Below are 18,602 nucleotides of genomic sequence, written 5' to 3'. Positions count from 1 at the left end.
TGTGACTTAATATAGACAGAAGATGCTCTCACTTCAAAATTTTTGCCTTTTTCCTGTAATAGTATGAGTATGAATTGAAAGAGCCGAGTAGTATAAATCTTTTGAATGGAATAGTCCTGTTGATAAGCTTAGTGAAATCCTTTTTCTTGTAGGATTATAAGTACAAGTCCTTGTTGTTGAGGGACTTATCTCTGTACTTTATCTTTTAAGAGTCACTTGTAATATGGATTACTTGTTCGAGTTCTATAAGAATTCTAATAGGGGAATGATTAGAACGACCATATATATATATATAATCATAATCACTGCTCTTGCAATGTCTGCTTCTTTTGTACCAAATACCTATTGTTTGGAAAGCACTTGTGTTTGCTAAAGAGGAGAAGGTTATTAGATCAACAAGCTGCGATGGCTTCGTCTTCCATATCGAGTTCTACAGGTTAGTGTTTCTGCAAATACGTCAGTTTTCCATAAACACGTTTAATGGTGAATATTAGTTTGTTCTTGATTTATGGTGATTCAATTGGCAAACTTGTGATTAGTAATTTAGGTATATATATATTCCTATTAATCTTACATGTGGTATCAGAGCCAATTAAATTTTGACCATTGAAATCATAAATCTTGTTCAAGATCAAATTTCACATAAATTCCCGGTTTTTGAACCCAGAAAGAACTTAAGAAACGACACCGTTTAAAAAAAAATAAAATAAATAAAAAAGGGAAAGGGCGAAAGAGCCGTTAGAAGGTTTCCTTTTATTTTAAATTTTTCGACTGTTATTTTCTGGGTTTTCGGTTTCTTCTATCTGGGTTTCTTCTTTTTCTTTTCTTTCTTGCTTTCACTGAAAGTTCTTACGATTAAGAAGTTTTTGCTTCGTCTATCTCTTGATCACGACAACCCCATTAACATTATGTTAAAGGTATGTTCTTCAAACTCCGCTTAAATAATTAGTTGTAGATCGGAAATATTGGAATTTGACAGCGATATTGAAATAACACCTGCAATTGAATATTGTTGAATCCAAACCGTTCTTTTCTAACTAATGTCACATTTAAGTTGCATTAGTATTGCTTCCGCTGCAGTTGGTTATGATGTTTGTAGATTGAGATAATTTTGGTTTATTAATCCTCCTTGTATTATCAGTATAATGAATAAACTTGTATTATGAATGAGAACCATTGAACAAAGTTCATCTTGTTTCTTTTGTTTTATTGAAATCTGAATGAGAATTGTCTTTTTCTGGGAATTGGTGCTGACGGGATTCTGGCTGATAACTTTGGCGATGATTTTGGATCGGCGCGTCTGTAACAATGGCAATTCACTTCGATAATCTGCAATGGTACGAGGTCCATGGGAATTTGGAGTGATGGAAATCCGCGTGGTTGGGTCTCGAGCATTGATGGATAATTTGTTTCATTTATTTGAAGCCGAGGAATTGCAATCGGGTTGACGAATATGGATCCAACGATGCATTCAGGTAACTTAATTCATGTTATCATGCATGGTTAATTGTTCTCTTATATGCATGATTATAGTGTGATGAGTTTGAGCATGATGAATTAGGGCTTTTGCTATTTCGAGTATGCCTGTTTAATTACATACTGTGAGGGCATGATTAAACTCGAAATCCTTATGGATGCCAACTTGTAATTATGTGGGATGTCTGAAATCATCTTTTGCTGCATAAATAAGTTAATGTAGCATTTAGTCTATGTATACTCTTTATTTTTCATTAAAGAGTCTATGGTTATGATTAAATTAGTCTTGGTGGAGGATAAAACTTGTTCATATATAGCACCTATCGTTCTCTTTTGTCTGTTTGTTTTGGGACATATATGATGAATATCAATTTGGAATGGAATCAATATGACTACACGAGAACTCCATGAATTGATATTGTCTGGACAAGTATGCTTAATGAACAAGCGGTTCTAATATTAAACTAATGGAATTTGGATGCCATTGTTTGTATTTATGGTACATATAATTACATGCATTGGTCTGTTTTGAATTATTAAAAAAAAAAAAAAGTTCAATTCATATCCCCAGTTTTGGTTAGACTACATATAATATGTTTTAGGAGTGTTGCCGTATATATGAATGGTGGAGTTTGGAATTTGGATTCGATAAATGTCAATCTTTGCAGTGTATAACCGAAAACATGTGAAGGCTCTTGTATTTATACCTTGTATGGAATGATATAAATTGTTTTGGTGAAGCCTTGTTGGCAAGAATGCATTCTATTTCGCTGTGATAGTGGAACTCATCGATTGGCAAGATTTGGTCTGGAATTTTCGTTTCTCGTTTGCTTCCGCTTCTCTTAATGAAAATTTGCTGATTAATTGGTATGTATCCTTTAATTCATATCTGATGCGATCTCAAAGTTCATAAGAATTTAATTTTGAAATTTTGACAACTTATGGGTTTTCCATTGATTGGAATTGTTTGAGATTTTGAAGCGTCAATTAGTATTTTTGCAATTGATTTTTGGACTAGATTGAATTATGATACATGTCGATCTTGTTAAAGAATTATTATATGTAAATCATATTGTTGAAAAGTTGAGATCTTGATTATCTCGTTTTAATCAAGATAACTTGTGCTTCTATGTCCAAACATTATCAATTTTTAGTTGATCTTGCTCGATGGATATTGAACTAGTTAGGATCAAATTGAATGCAAAAAATATTGTGCTTACTATTCTGATTTTGATCATTGTTGAAACTAGTGATTTTGGGTTTATGTGAGATAAGTTTTTCCAAATGGATTGTGACTATCTTTTGATACATAGACTGTTTGCATAATGGTTTAGGTGTATATGACTAAACTGAGATTATGCAATTGGTGAGGAATCGGGAACCAATTGGTTCATATCTCCGGTTTCTTTATCGGCTGTGTAGTACATTCTGCTTATGCTTAAGTGGGAGAATCATATATTCGAATGTAAGCATAAGGCTAAGAGTATTTAAGCCGGCCATTATAATTCATCAAGATGCTTAAAAACCAGTTTATGGTTTTATTGAAGCAATTGGTTAAATTATTTGTGTTACTTAATTTGTTTAAGTAATGAGAAGAATCCTATTATGTTAGCATTCAAAAGGAAACGAATTTGGTTTCCATATGGATTCTGATTAGTCATTCATTGTATTGGAATGATTTTTAGTTAATATAGTTGCTACTAACTTGTACTTAACTTGGTTGTGTTAAGTATGGCCTAGATAAGTGGGAGTGCACTGTTTAAAGGCTTGAAGATAGTTGCTTTTGTTCAGTTAGAACATGGCAACGATGAGCTTGAAGATTCCCAGAACTAAGGTAGTCTAGTTGGCTTAGTTATGCTTATCTAGTTGTTAGTGTTAGTTTTGGTTCTCATTAAGGGTTCAATTTTCAAACTTTGTGATCAATTGTACCAGAGAACATATTTTATTTGATAGTTTGGTTTGCTAGAAAGTCACTTTGTGATTTTGTTGCAGAATACCTTTTTTGAACTATTGAATATGCTGTTCTGATATAAGATGGTTGCAGTTAATAAGTTTTGATCATTAACTGATGTCTTGACAATTTTTGTGTTGAGGTTATATTGGAAAAGTGGGAGTAATTATTTTGACATTACTGAATATATACGTTCACATGAACACAGAGAGCAATTTAGGCATGCTGTGATTCTTAAGTTAATTTTGTGATGGACAAAGGAGACTTATGAGTTCCATGCTTTGAAGTGCTTGAGTAACGTCGAATGTGAAGATAAGTTTTCTGTTGGTATGGACTTAGTGATCACTTCCATGATTTATAAGGCTGTTAATCATATGTCATACTCAAGTGGGAGAATGTAATAGTATGAGTATGAATTGAAAGAGCCGAGTAGTATAAATCTTTTGAATGGAATAGTCCTGTTGATAAGCTTAGTGAAATCCTTTTTCTTGTAGGATTATAAGTACAAGTCCTTGTTGTTGAGGGACTTATCTCTGTACTTTATCTTTTAAGAGTCACTTGTAATATGGATTACTTGTTCGAGTTCTATAAGAATTCTAATAGGGGAATGATTAGAACGACCATATATATATATATAATCATAATCACTGCTCTTGCAATGTCTGCTTCTTTTGTACCAAATACCTATTGTTTGGAAAGCACTTGTGTTTGCTAAAGAGGAGAAGGTTATTAGATCAACAAGCTGCGATGGCTTCGTCTTCCATATCGAGTTCTACAGGTTAGTGTTTCTGCAAATACGTCAGTTTTCCATAAACACGTTTAATGGTGAATATTAGTTTGTTCTTGATTTATGGTGATTCAATTGGCAAACTTGTGATTAGTAATTTAGGTATATACTAGATATTAGGCCCGCGCGTTGCACCGGGAACCAACTGTTTCAAGAATAATCGGATGAATAAAACACATTTAAGTTGAATAAATTCAACACAATTATGAACATACAAAGGGATGAATGAGTGAATGAGATCAATAAGATAAGTAGTTTTGTTTTTATATACATTCAAGTGAGTTGGCATATAAACACATTGTACAATGAGTAGGAAGAAACTGAACGTTTTTTATTAGAAAGAAATGGTTACCCAAAAAGTTCTGTTTCCTTTAGAAACAGAACAAAAATGTAGTTCACACATCTAATGTGTCCTACAATGTAGGCAGCCATTTCAACTGGTAATTGAAAACATAAATAAAGTGTTGAGGACTTGTTCAAGTAGCTAATTTTGTAACCACAACTATTCAAACGCAAAAATAAGCAGAAAGTCTGTTTCCATACAAAACTGAAGAAACAGAAGCAAGCTGCTGTTTACACATTTTGCCCCTGCAGTTAAGACCGCAAAATATATGCCCTGCAACCTACATATCTCACTTAGCAATTAGTAAAACACAGAAAAAGCGGTGTTTGAGCAGGTAAGTCGTCAAGCACAGATGTTAAAACAAAAAAATATGCAGCATGGTGTGCATTATTCGATGATGGAGAGCATGGTTGTTCACTTTTTCTGAGACCGGACATCTTCGACACTATTGTAGACATCGAAATTTCGGTAAATAAATGTTGACCGATAAATCAAAGTGTCAACGCTCATGTATTGCATAAATTTTACACGTAGCATGTGACTCAACGAAAATTGAAATGAGTTGGAAAAGTCATCAAATAAGACACGTGTCAACACCTGGCAGAAACGACTTATTTCATCTGGGATATTATATTCAAAATTAGGCCTTGGAAAATTCTATAAATACAAGCCCATTTCATTCATTTGAGGGGGGAATTCATATTACACCTTGAAGCTCTGAAGCTCTGAAACTCCGAAGCTCTCAAGCATCCAAGTTCCCGAAGAATCAAGAGAGCCTTCTTCGTTCTTCGTTCATCGTTCTTCCAAGATCAAGCTCCGACGGCCCTTGGATCAACAATCACCAACTCAAGATCAAGCCCCGACGGCCCTTGAAGAAAGTGTTCATCATTCATCACCCATTCATCCTAAGATCAAGCCCCAACGGCCCTTTGGATCAACAACAGCAACAAATCCACACATCCAACTGTTCTTCAAGATCAAGCCCAAAAGCCCTTGAAGATCCGTTCATCCATCAACCTTCAAGATCAAGCCCAAAAGCCCTTGAAGAAACGCTCATCCTCAAGATCAAGCCCCAACGGCTCCTTGAAGACCCGCTCAAAATCCACCTTCAAAGATCAAGCCCACGACCCTTGAAGAACGTTCATCCTTAGATCAAGCCCAACGGCCCTTTGGATCAATCACACATCCACAAATACACACCTTACGGAGATCGAATCAGAGGATCAAGATAGAGAGAGATTGTAACCCAAAACCATCAAATACAAAATATTTGTTTGTCCACGTTGTTCTTGTCTCTTTCGTTTCAGGAATTTTCTGTGTTCACAACTATAGCAAAAACATAAATCATAATGTGACAAAGGCAGCCATTATGGACGCTATTCAGGCATGCGTTGATACTCATGACTCTTTTCACTTATCCATATTATATTTGAATATGAATGAGGATAAATGGTTGATACTTATAATTGTAGTCACTTATCCATAATAAAATTTAAAAGGATGAAACTTTTAATTACCGATAAACCAATAATGAAATCTGATTATTGAAAACAAATAACGCACAAATACCTAAAACCAACCCATACTCTGACACCAAAAAAGGTAAAACTACATGAGTTAAAGGTCAGTCCCTTGCAAAACCAACAATTGCATATACCAAAAAATGAAATAAAAACAAAATCTAACAACCAAAAAATATGTGTATTATGCATTAGCAATCATGTAAGAGTTCATTCATCGGCTAAAATTCGAAATTTCAGATTGACCAATTACACCATTTCTATAAAATTTCAGTTATGACATTAGTATTGAGCGAAATTAATATGTTAGGACAGAAACAATTTCTTACATATGTCAACAATCCATATAAAGGGATCCTTATTCAACAATAAATATTTTTTATACCAAAAACGAAGCAATGAAATAAATGTTTTACTTTGAAATTTCAACATAGACTTAGTTTAGACATTAACAACTTACTTTGAAATTCCTCTCACTGTATGTGACTACAATGTTCTTTGACTATCGTTGTAGAGTCAACATTAGGTGGACAACTTCTTGATTATGTCATTAGACACAGTACAAAAGCTTACTTTCCATGAGCTTTGCATGTAACTCACAAATTCCCAACTACATGTGTCATTTGTGTGTCATCAGCTTTCATTGCGTAATCACTACTTTAACCAAATCCCCAAAAAAATAAAAAAAATAAAAATTAACACCTGAAAGACATCATATTGGCTGTACTAAATATAACAGCACCCCAAATTTATGGTGCTATCAAATTTATGTACATAAATTTACGTAAATTTTTTAATGACACTAAAGATTAATTCTGAACTTATGGGACTATCAAAGTTATGCATATAGCATACCTATATTAGTATGATTCTAATTTACATCTGTTTCTTATCAAAAAAATTTATAACACAAATTTCAATACGTATGCTTACAACACAAAAATTTTCGTTTCATTTTGTAAAATTACAAATAATTCACTAATACTTCATACATGGAGCAGCGAACCACTTTAGTTGGGTTCTCTTGGCACAAATTTGAGTTAGAAAGTCAGGAGAATTCTAAAACCAGCATGAGATACTTTAGAACAAATAGACAAAGTAGGGTGTGGATGTGTTTTAATATTCCTTCCAACAAACAACAAAACGTTATACCTTAGATGAAAAAATACAACAGAAAACAAAGTACATGCACTTTACCCCAATGCCGCATGAGTACAAATGCATCCTCAATTTGACCCGAGTAAAAGTTGACAAAAGGATAGTACTTCTTATATATATTTGTACCAGCCAAGGCCAGCAAAAAAATTAATGAGCAATCCAAAAAATAGCCAAAACTGCTTCAGCCATATGCATCATGAAACACAATATATCTATGCTATCTGGACAGACTATCTAGAATTATTATCTGCTACACTGTTGCAAATATGCCTCTATAACAAACACAAAACATTGAATTCCATTACCTTGTTGTTATTGACGTCTTTCTCAATTAGAATCACCAGAGCTTCCGAACTGTTAACCAGGACCATATCGCCTTCGCGCACCTGTGGCCGGAGCTGAAGAGGAGATTCAGAATTATAATACTTTATACTGACAGATTCTCAGACACATTTCATCGAACACCAATGTGCCACGTTCTCATATGATTTATTGTAAGATTAATTGAAGAACAGTAAGTTTTTGAACAAAATTAACTTTTAGATGAGTAATTTAACAGAAAAGAAGAAACAAAAAAACCCAGAAATCTTTAATTGAAGAACAATACTTGGTATTTGAACAAAATTAACTTCCAGATGAGTAATTTAACAGAGAATAACAAAATTAACTTCCAGATTAGTTCTTGTATTTCTTGTATGGTAACCATTTCTTGCACACCCAAATATTTATATACCAACTGAGAATAACAATATAAATCCCACACCCACCTCTTTTTCCCCACTTGAAAAATTCACCAAAAAAGCGACATTAACCACCATAGTTTAAGAATCCAGACCCCAAATTTCAATCTAATTAATTAAATTACAGAGGATTCTATCTACCTCACGAAAACAAATATGTTCAGTTAAAGAAATTCCCTAATCACTGCATCTTAACTACTTCTTAACTATGTCAGCCATACCAATCTAATAAAAAATCCATGTTCAATCAATTCTTATTAATTCCAACTCCAAGTATTTCAGCATCTAGATTATAGAAAATCACAACAAAACAAAACTCACAGCACCCATATTCCAATCTTGGTGCTAAAGCGCACTTTGTTAACCTCACCTTCATCAAGTCCATGATTCCTGCCATCAGATCTTTCTCTCTATCCAGACTTGGCTTCAGCTGCAAGATCAAAATAACGAAGCATTCAGTTCCTTTTCTATACTCATAAAATTAAAAATTGAAATATGTTATAATTGACTCGGAATCTTCACATGTATTATGAAAGCATATAAACAGATACATTTGAAAACTTATAACTCTACCTACTAAAGTTGAAAAGTAGCTAATTAAGATCAAGTTCTAGGCATCCAGTGAGCCTTCCAGGGAAAGATGGCCCCATGGACTTAGACTTTGAAAACTGAGGCTTGTTTTGCCTTGTAATTGTATAATCAGTAGCATCCTTATGGATTGCAATTGTACGATCAGTAGTATCCTTATGGATTCCCAGATTAATCCTCAAAATTTTGTTCTCATCCGTTAACTTATGCACCTGGGATAAAAGTCACTCAATTGTTTCACTATTCTCCCTGTTTCTCCTTATCAACTCCGCCCGGTGCTGCATATTTTCGTCAATGAGCTCCGAGATCTTTTCGTGCAACATTTTATCTTTTTCAACCACATTACCATCACATTCTACACCATGATCAATATTCTCTTCTTCCATATATTCTTTGAAAGTACACAAACCAACCCTTTATAGGACATACCAGCATTTGTTTGTTTTGATGGCTCTGATTTTGGTTTCCATTTTCTCTTTTGTGGTGGTCTGGTCAAGATGCACTCCAAAACACTAATTTGAGTGCCTACACAGATGAACATCGCATAAAAATCATAAAAAAGATCCAAAATAGCAGCAGAGAAAAAAAAATGATAATAATTCTAAAAAAAATTAAATCAAAAGCTAAGACTAACTCACAGGAAGCTCCGTGAGTTGATTTTTGGGCAAAAAAAATTCTATCAATGCATTCTCATACAAAAATTTCTTTAAATACTGATTTAATGCAGTCGAGGAGCTAAATGCTTAAATCAGAAAATTTTCATCAACCAGATACTCCTATAATGCAGTGCAGCAAACTGTTTCTTGAACCTTGACGTATATCACTATAAAACTATCCCAAATATATCTCAGAGATTGCAGAAATTCAGACTATCAATAATGAGACAGCCAGAATGTTTTACCCTAATCTTCTTAGGATTTTAACTAAACAACTTGCTCCTGTAACAGCTATATTAAAGCATAAATATTCATGAACACTCATCACCAATAGCAAAAAGGCACAAAGTACTTTTACAGAAATCTAAAGATCCCTTTTATGCCCCAAACCCAGGTCTGTCCTCTCTTTGCCTTCCTCCCTCAGGGCATAATTAAAGATACCCACCAACAATATAACAAAAAAAATTGCAGTGAGATTTTAAATACCAACTTTATTTGATATTGCAATGAAATATAACAAAAAGTAAAATAAAAACAAAATGTACAAAATTCATTATTTTTGTAAATTAGTAGTGGAATAACAGAAGAAGCCAAACCCAGAAAAATTAAAAACACAGAATCACAGTAGAAGAAACACACCATTTCAGATCTTTTTATCCTCTTCGAAGATCGATCGATTCCATAGAGAGAGAGAGAGAGAGGAGGAGGAGGAGAGAGACGAAGAAGGGGAGAGGAGGTAGATGGAGGTGAGAAGAGGAAAACGACGGAGGCGGTTTACCGGAAGCATGTCTTGTCTTGTGTTGTTAGTCAATAAGTCAGTGTAATCCTCACAAAATCCCTCACTCCATCGGGTCAGTGACAACCTCCCCCAATTTTCTCCCTCTCAATCTCTCAATCACCGACAGCTACCCATTAATTTAGGCTTCTATTGGCAATTTTGACACATCCCTCAATCCCGACACCAACCCTTGATTTGAGGAGAAAAAATCAACCATAACCCCTTTTTATGGCCACTTCACTCCTCCCTCTCCCTTCCCCTCCCTGCCATCCCCCGCCTATCTCCCTCTCTTTGTCTCTGCAGCCCATGCTTTTTGGCAATGGCAGGAATGTAAATAATACAAAATCGAGGGTCCAACACACGTTGATATGTCATCGTGGTTTCCAATTGAACCATGAATTCCAGAATGTAAATCATACCTTGAGTATAAGAAAACCCAGAAAAGGAAAATTAAATCCCTCACAAATGGTGCAAGAAAATATGAGAAACCTATATTAGTCCCAACGGTGTGAGTTTTTATCAAAGAAGTAGACAATCCACACGCTAAATCACCAATCAAACATGACGATGATCACAAAGAAGAAATCCCTAAAACCAATATTTTATTAGAGTTGAAAATCGAAATTAAGCCAAAACGGAACCGACACTACCCAAATTAAGCTAAAAATTCACTAACCCAACAAAAAGGCAAAGAAAAATCACCTCTAGATGACTGCCATTGATTCAATGCAAAGAGAGCTCAAGCTGCTTAATATTGTTCTGAAATTAGAGAGAGGGTGTGAGAGATCATGAGAGGACGGAGGGGCGAATGGCGGAGTGAGATTCAGCGCGTCTCTTCTCTGCATATAAAAGATGCCGCACAATTATGCAACTTACTCCGTAGACTTATAAACATCACAATTATAAATTCTGAAACTGATATAAATTGAATAGACAATACACAAAGCATAAACAAATTCAGCATATGAACACCAAAACTTACCAAACTCATGTGCTTGCTTGAAGCTGTTTTTGATCATTTTTCTACAATCTACTGCATAAAAAGGACCAAACTATAACGGCAAACTATATATATAATTTGCTATAATACCCAAAAAAATTAAATTACATTAACATTTGAGTGGAAGCCACGACCAAAGTGGTAAAATTGAAGAAAACATCAAAATCCCAGAAAAAAAAAACAAATTCTTTCAGAAAAAATCAAAGAAATTTACTCAGGTAATCAATCAATTATGTACCTAATTCCCCTGATGTCTTGAATAAATATAACACTCCAAGATAAATTAACTACCCAATATTAATTTTTCCTGTTTCTTTCTTCTTATTCTCGGGAAAGAAACAAACCCAAAAACAAATAATTGAAGAAAACATACAGAAAATATTGGGGAGGAGTAACATACAATCTGCTGAGTTCTTCGCTTTGTAGATAAGAGATGGTGGCTTCTCATCGAGTTCATGTATGTATTGCCTGGAGTGAGATGGTGAGCGGGCGTGAGAGAGAGTCGGGAGAGAAAAAGAGGGAAAGAAATGGCGATGGAAACGGACGGAAACGTAGTCGAAGCAGAGCAATCCACGATGATTGACGCGTGGGCGCTCTTAAACTGTGCAAAAGCAGTGGTAATTTTGTAAATAAATCGAAATTTTCAATTTGCGGTGAAGAGATGATGGTAATTTTGTAAATAACTCAAAATCCACTCCAAGTTACTATTCATTTGAATAGTGCAATTGAAAAGCCTTCTTTAGACTAAAGCTAGAAAAAATGCCCGCGCTTCGCTGCGGGTTTTGAAACTATTAGCCATAATAGACGTGAATAATTGGCACGAAAAGATGCATTACAAAGGCGACACAAATGGAGTCATGTCCTAAAATGAACCAGTGCAGATGAATAATTTGCAAAATCACATTCAGTTTCATTTCTATAGGTCAAAAAACAAAGAAAACATGTATATTAACTTGTCATATTTTATAAAACTAAAAGCATGGACAATTCAGTGCACCTTGGTTGCACATTTGTCATATCCAGCAGCTCACATCGGCCACCCCCCACTGGAATCCAAGGCTGAGGGAAGCCATCTGCGGGAGTTGTCATCTGAAGCACCACTCTTATCTTTGCCTTTGTCTGATTTGATATCTTGCTTACTATTGCATGGATGCCAAGTCGCTTCAACAGCCTTCGATGTACACATATCTGAAATGCGGTCTTGTCCTACTGTTAGAAGCAAAGATAGGAGCCCTAATAGCATATTCTCAAGAGCTTCATAGAGAGCTCTTTTGTTTCTCTTTGTCAACCACTGCAAGGATTGCAATTCAAATTTAATCAAAATAATTCATTTCGCATTCATAATAAACCCGAAAGTGACTTGATAAGATGAAATTAACCCAATTACGTGTGAAAGGAAACCTTTCCAATTAAATGAATGAAATATTTGATGTGGATCAAAACCAAAACCAAATGAAAACAAATATCGACAACTGCCCAAGTTGGTGTTTGCCCCAAAGGTCTTCCTCCTCCTCCTCCTGCCATCCTTTAATTGAAATCCTAATTTTCCTTACTACTAAATAATGCTATTTTCGATCTATTTCTTTCGGTGTGTAAACTTTACTAATTCTCGATAATTTTCAATCACTTCCACTGTAATTAAAATAAGTACTGAGTATATACACACTCATAAAAACACAAAATTCAGTTTTCCATTCTAAAAAATGAACGAAAGCACATACTCCAAGTCAATGTTCCTACTGTATTCATTAATCCAACGATGCATCAAATATAAAAATTTAATTATACCTCTAATTTATAACCTTTTGATCTTGCTTCATCTGCAGCTAAACCAAAATTTGGACAATCCCCAATATAATTCCGTCAAAATCCACATAGCAACACCATGTAAGAATCATATTGGGTGTCTACACCCACACTTATCAATGTACACATAAATTTGAAATCTGAATCACTTGGGCTTCAAAAATATTTGCACAGAAATTCGAAAGAAGATGGAACAAAAATTATGACATCAAAGAAGGCCAAAAGTCTTTGTATTCAAGCATTTAATACTCTACAGAAATTAACTAAACATAGCCACATTGAATACCAAACCTACTTACCATCTTATTCAACTCTGATTTCGTAAATTTTTCTGGTAAAGAAGCGTAGTTTATCCTGAGCTCTGCAATAGAATAATTCAATTCTTCTTCATTGCTTTTCCTACAATCAAACAAACATAATTACTCTAGTAAATAACTTCAATTTAAAATGCAAAGATATAACAGAAAGGAAAGTGATTAATTAAAAAATAAAACTGTTAAAACAACAAACTGATACACTTAACATGCCAATTTATATACTATATAACAATACTAAATCAATTAATTTATAAAGATTAGAAATGGATTACAAAAAGCAGAAATCTTATTTGGCATGTATGAAAATGATACACACATTCTTAGCCAATCAGCATGAAAAAGGTATAGAAAACTAATTTAATTTGTTAACTTTGGACAACTGGAGAGATGAAAGAACTCTTAGTTTTTACTATAAGTATGACAACCATGTGATTTCATTGTTAATTGGGATTGATGTGTGTCATTAGGATTGCCAAAATTAGTGATCTTAGAGTTTGGCAGCCAATGACCGAATTGGACTCAAGTTTATCAACATTTGATTCAACTAAACTAAATTGGATACGCTCATTAGCATAGAAATATGTATACCATATGACAATATTGAATCAAGTTATTTGCAAAGATTTAAAATGCAATGTAAAAAGGAAAAAATTTATTTTATATGTAATAAAATGATTAACAAATTTTTTATTGAGCAGTATAAAAAAGGTATTAAAAACTAACCTAATTTATTAAGTTTGGAAAAATTGGACAGATAAAAGAAAGCTTTTAATCCTTACTCTAACTAAAATAACTATGTTATTTCATTATCAAATAGGATTCATACGTGTAATCAGGGTTAAGAAAATCACTGATTAAAGAATCTGCCAGAAATCATCAAATTGGACTTGAACTTACCAATTTCTGATTCAAATAAACTAAGAAAAGGAGTTGGAATCAAACTAACCTCTGTTTTCTATATGCAGCAAACTGCATCTTGTTTTTGCCCTTGTTAACAACATATCTTTCGCTCTGTACACACCAAAAAACAGTAAACACCTCATTCATTACTAACAACCATTTCAATCAATTAATTATTTAGACAAATTTTTCAACGATTCCGAAGCTCAGACAAAAATTGCATGAGAAAATTGAGATTATATGCAATTGGATGTCAAAGAACCTGAAAATACCATATATCCAATATTTAGTGCATACACCTAAAAACTAATCTTTATATATACTTTAAAATAATACAGATCAATGTAATCTAAAACATTGGAAATGCATATCAGTCCAAGCCAAGGTCTCAAGTTCTCAGAGTGGGGAATTACTGATTAGAACAGTTAATTCTCTGCTCCTTTTTGGGTATGAACTAATTAGCATAGTAGCCATAAAAATACCAAACAAAAGCTCAATAATTTATGCAATTTGGTCAAATTTTATACAATTTCTAGCAAAACCCAAAACTCAATAATACAAAAGGAACCCAATAGATGATTAAAGCAATTTTATACATAACTTATGCAAGTCCAAAGAAACGCATTTGATCAAACTTACTGAATACTGAAAAAAAAAATTACAATCAAAGTACGGATTAATAACTACCTCAACAACTAACAGAGCCAAAGCCAAACCCTAGAGCTTCGAAGGGCAGAGACGATCACAGAGACAAGAATAGTCCTTATTCCTTCCCACTGCTGCTGCTGCCACTTTCTCTCTCTAAAAACCAATTGGAAATTGTTTATAAAGAGACAGAGAGGAAAGGGCTATGATGATTGGATGAAAGAAGCATGAAAAACTAAAAGACATGTAAGCTTGAATTCGAGTCCCAAATTGAAAATATAAGGGAGGAGTGTAAGGGTGGCTTACCGAGGTCAGGAGAGGTGAGTCTCGTAGGAGAAGTCGACGAACAGTGGCAGGAGCCAGTGCACAGTGAAAGGCCTCGCATGTGTCTCCTGAGCAGAACAGAGTGAGTGATAGTGGTTCTGTGAGATGGAGCGAGTGATGGTGGTGCTGTAGTCATGTTTTGCCGGAAAATGGAGGCGTTGGTGCGCCTCGGTGTTTACAGAGAAAAGAAAGGGGAGTCCAGGGAGCTAGTGGTTGTTTGATGGAGTTGAGGCTCGCCGGAGTGGCGAGTTGTGATGTGGACTCAGGCCTCTCGGCCTCTGGGTTTTACGGAGAAGGGGAAGATGGTTTAGGGTTGAGAGAGATGGAGGGACGGCTAGGTTTTAGAAAAGATGAAGAAGAATGGGGGTGAGCGGCGCTGGGGCTACAGGTTGAGGGAAATGAAGAGAAAGCAAGAAGAAGTCAAAGGCAGTGAACCTACGGACAAATTTACCCTTCTAAGTTCTAATAATTACCCTTCCAACCCAGCCCAAATCTGATGGGTTCCTTGTAAATAAGGTGAAATCAAGTGGCAAACAATTGACTGTAGCCATGAACAGTAAGGAACAGTGTCAATTGCAATGCTTTCTTTAGACTAAAGTAATATATTCCTATTAATCTTACATTTCCATTTCTGTCATCTGTAGTAATTCTGTTTTGATTACTGGGATGATTATCATAGATGCATCATGGCTTGGTCCTGCCTCATCAAAGATCTAAATCATGCATATTTTCCTTCATATGTTTGTCACACACTAATTAACCCATGTCCTCTTCAATGTCTCAGGAAAATCAGGAGAAGGGGATTAATTGATTAGCCTTTCGCTCTCTCCAAATGGTAAAGGCCAACGCATCCGGCTGAATGTGGCCTGAGAAAGTGGATTGATGATCAGGAGACAAAGAAAGACATGCGAAGGATATGCAAAGGCCCGCAAGAGGATCATCATCCACTGACTGTCACTGACCGCTGGATCCTGTGGCTGCCGCTGGAGAAGTACTGGGAGATTATGAGGACGTGGTCGAGGTTGAGAGTGACGCTGTCGTGAGTGAGGCAGAATATGACGGCCTGCAGGGAGAGTATCAAGAGACAAGGAAAGACGTAAATGCGCTAGGCCCAGAGGTTCATGATCATGTACTGTTATTGGGAGTCGTCGTTTCTTCGTGGTCGTAACAATCACTTCATCCATAGAATTCCAAAGTTTTGACTTGAAGGAGGATGAAGAGGAAGCTTTGTGGGCTGTATGGCGGTATCCACCCTTATGGCACTGCAGTGGTTTAGATTAAGACTGAAAAATATGGCAGTGGTTGTGTTTGTGTCGCTGAATCGATGACACTGAGATACCTAAACCCAAGTCAAGATCCTTCAATTGACAAAAACAAAAGTTTATGATATAATAATGTTTAGTTAGTGACTTGAGAAGGAAGGGGATCCTCTCCGGATCTCTTCCTCCAAAGTTCATATATCAAGTGATTCGGGTCCTTGAAATTTGATCTAACAGTAAAAAATTATTGTAACTGTTAAAAGTGTTTACTAACTTCTCTGTTTTTAACTGGATTAAATTTTAAAGGTTCGGATCACTTGATCCGTAAACTTTGGAGGAAGGGATCCGGAGAGGTGCATGGAAAGAGAGAGGAAAAAAGAAATTAAGAAAGGAACCCTAAAGAACAAAATACTATCCAAAAGACTCTTGGAAACTCTGAAAGATGCTTTATTCACGTTAAGGAAAAGGCTATTTCCTCTTACATTAATTCCGAACCAATATTGGTTGCATTCTCATTTAAATTTTTTCGCTCTATGTTTTTGTTTTGTTTTTTATTTTGCAATCTCGTAATTTAAATCTTTCATTTTGGATATTACTCCTTAAAGATCAATTTATACTAAAATTTGGAAAGGGATCCTCCGGATCCCTTCCACCGAATCCTCCCAATCAAACAATTCAGACCCTTAAAATTTGATTTAATGGCTAAAATTATTATAACTTTTAAAGTGGGCCCCTGTTTGTAGCCGTTGGATCAAAGTTCAAATGCCTGGATAGTTGATGAGAAGGATTTTGTGGAACAGATCGAAGCGGATCCCTTTCCCTAAAGTTTAACCAAATTCAGTAATATAACGATTATATAATAAAGAAATGCTAAGAAGACTCTCAAAGTGGGGTCTTCATAAACTTTCCGTCGTTCATGTTTTTTACACAATTTTCGTGCCAACATAATAAAATATTGTGCAAAAAACATGAGATGGCGGAAAATCCATAGAGAGTCTCATTTTTAAGAGAGTTTCCTTAACATTTTCTTATAATAAATAGATAAACTATGTTATTTAAGTAAAATCTAAAATTAATAAATGTTAATCAATGATTAAACTAATTCTTATTGAACGTAAAATAGGAGCTGTTTTTCCACATAATAGGACGGTGAATTTTTCAGGAGCTACTTTTTTTTTTTAAAAAAAAAAGCAAAAACAAAGTGAAAAAGAAAAGCAGGAGCCGCTTTTTGAAAAAAAAAACTAAGGGAAGGACGTTTCCAGTGAAGAACCACGATGCCACTATCTGATAATTGAACGTCTAAGATCGAAGTTTTGCAAAAGATTCATACATGAATACGATCGAGATAAATGGCACTCATGTATTTACAAGAACGCCTATGTGTACTCCACTCACATCCCAATTCAATATTCGACCTTATGCTTTCTCCTTGCCTTTGCTAGTAAGTGAGAGATTTTTCAGTATAATTAGTATACGAAGTGGTATACTATGTGTCATTATACAAATAGTGGGATGTGTGTTAAAAAGTTAATAACTTATATTTTCTATCGCTTCTATAAAAATACGTGGTGTACCATCTATGTTTCCGTCATAAAAAAAAAATTCTCCTAGTAAGTGGCTACTTTGTTTCTTCTTCTTAATTTTCTTATTAATTGGGGTTTAATCATTCCAGAATAACTTATTAATTAGTACAACGTGCTTATAACACTTTTAATGAGCCCACTTATATGAGAAATTTTTCAAAATGCAAGAAACACGGCCCGATATGCCTAGTGTTATAATACAATTAGTTGAATTTTTTTTTTTTAAAAAAGTTTTAAGCCAATTGTATTATGACACTTGTTGTATCAAGCCGTGTATCTGACAAACTGACAAATCTCTGCACTCCCATGACCACTAATTAGTCTCTAAGAATTCTGTTATCTTCCTCTTCATATATATTGTGGTACTTTTTAGTATGCTAGGAAAGAAACAGTATATCCTAATAATAACAAGTTAACCTTGCACAATTTTGCTCCATTTAACCATATATTAATGTTATTAGAGACAACAACTGATTGGCTTAAATTGAACGTACTTCGTAAATAGTTCGACCATTAACAAAATATTTCGAAGGGATCGAGCAATCCTACTAGCACGTTATAATTCCTCAATTCATCAAAGCTAGTTAGCCGGCATAAAAACATGAAAATAAACTACTAATTTCGTATGCAGCAGGTGCATAATCATAACCACCATCATCGTTGTCGTCATGATCACCTTCCATAGATGTTGCTGGAGCATAGTCATAATTTGAATCATCGTCATCGCCATCACCTTCTATGTATGCTGCAGGGGCATAATCGTATCCGTCA

The 18,602-nt window shown here is 34.8% G+C and overlaps 2 protein-coding genes across 12 annotated transcripts in view; one reads left to right on the top strand and one right to left on the bottom strand.

Annotated features, from left to right (window-relative positions):
- The window catches only part of LOC103432026 (protein CONTINUOUS VASCULAR RING 1-like), a 39,316-nt gene that overhangs the window by 2,655 nt on the left and 18,059 nt on the right, over positions 1 to 18,602 (top strand). The gene's annotated exons all lie outside the window — the stretch shown is intronic.
- On the bottom strand, positions 4,521 to 15,607 carry LOC108172942 (MLO-like protein 2). Of its 9 annotated transcripts, none has more exons than XM_070817476.1 (12): positions 14,972 to 15,607; positions 14,708 to 14,821; positions 14,067 to 14,131; positions 13,103 to 13,202; positions 11,995 to 12,288; positions 11,398 to 11,598; positions 10,980 to 11,030; positions 10,700 to 10,836; positions 8,993 to 9,088; positions 8,346 to 8,405; positions 7,541 to 7,633; positions 5,021 to 5,883 (listed from the first exon to the last, which is right to left on the bottom strand). In XM_070817476.1, exons 3-5 carry the CDS (start codon positions 14,093 to 14,095, stop codon positions 12,025 to 12,027), a joined length of 393 nt encoding a protein of 130 aa, XP_070673577.1. In that variant the 5' UTR covers positions 14,096 to 14,131; positions 14,708 to 14,821; positions 14,972 to 15,607; the 3' UTR covers positions 5,021 to 5,883; positions 7,541 to 7,633; positions 8,346 to 8,405; positions 8,993 to 9,088; positions 10,700 to 10,836; positions 10,980 to 11,030; positions 11,398 to 11,598; positions 11,995 to 12,024. The 9 variants fall into 9 exon arrangements, with proteins under 9 accessions (XP_070673585.1, XP_070673577.1, XP_070673578.1 ...); XM_070817477.1 differs by having other exon boundaries at positions 7,541 to 7,621; XM_070817478.1 differs by having other exon boundaries at positions 10,980 to 11,027.

Source organism: Malus domestica, chromosome 17 (genome assembly GCF_042453785.1).
Source record: "Malus domestica chromosome 17, GDT2T_hap1".
NCBI classification, from domain to species: Eukaryota; Viridiplantae; Streptophyta; class Magnoliopsida; order Rosales; family Rosaceae; genus Malus; species Malus domestica.
The sequence above is the reverse complement of the archived record's forward strand: the minus strand, read 5'-3'. Positions and strand labels throughout refer to the sequence as shown.

What these genes read in the sequence shown, in the direction of transcription:
- LOC108172942 (XM_070817476.1), bottom strand. Translation starts at nt 14,095, where the DNA reads ATGCAGTTTGCTGCATATAGAAAACAGAG. An exon ending in GCTGCATATAGAAAACAGAG is followed by an intron (nt 13,203 to 14,066) that starts GTTAGTTTGATT and finishes GTTTGATTGTAG; the next exon opens with GAAAAGCAATGAAGAAGAAT. An exon ending in AATCAGAGTTGAATAAGATG is followed by an intron (nt 12,289 to 13,102) that starts GTAAGTAGGTTT and finishes CAATCCTTGCAG; the next exon opens with TGGTTGACAAAGAGAAACAA.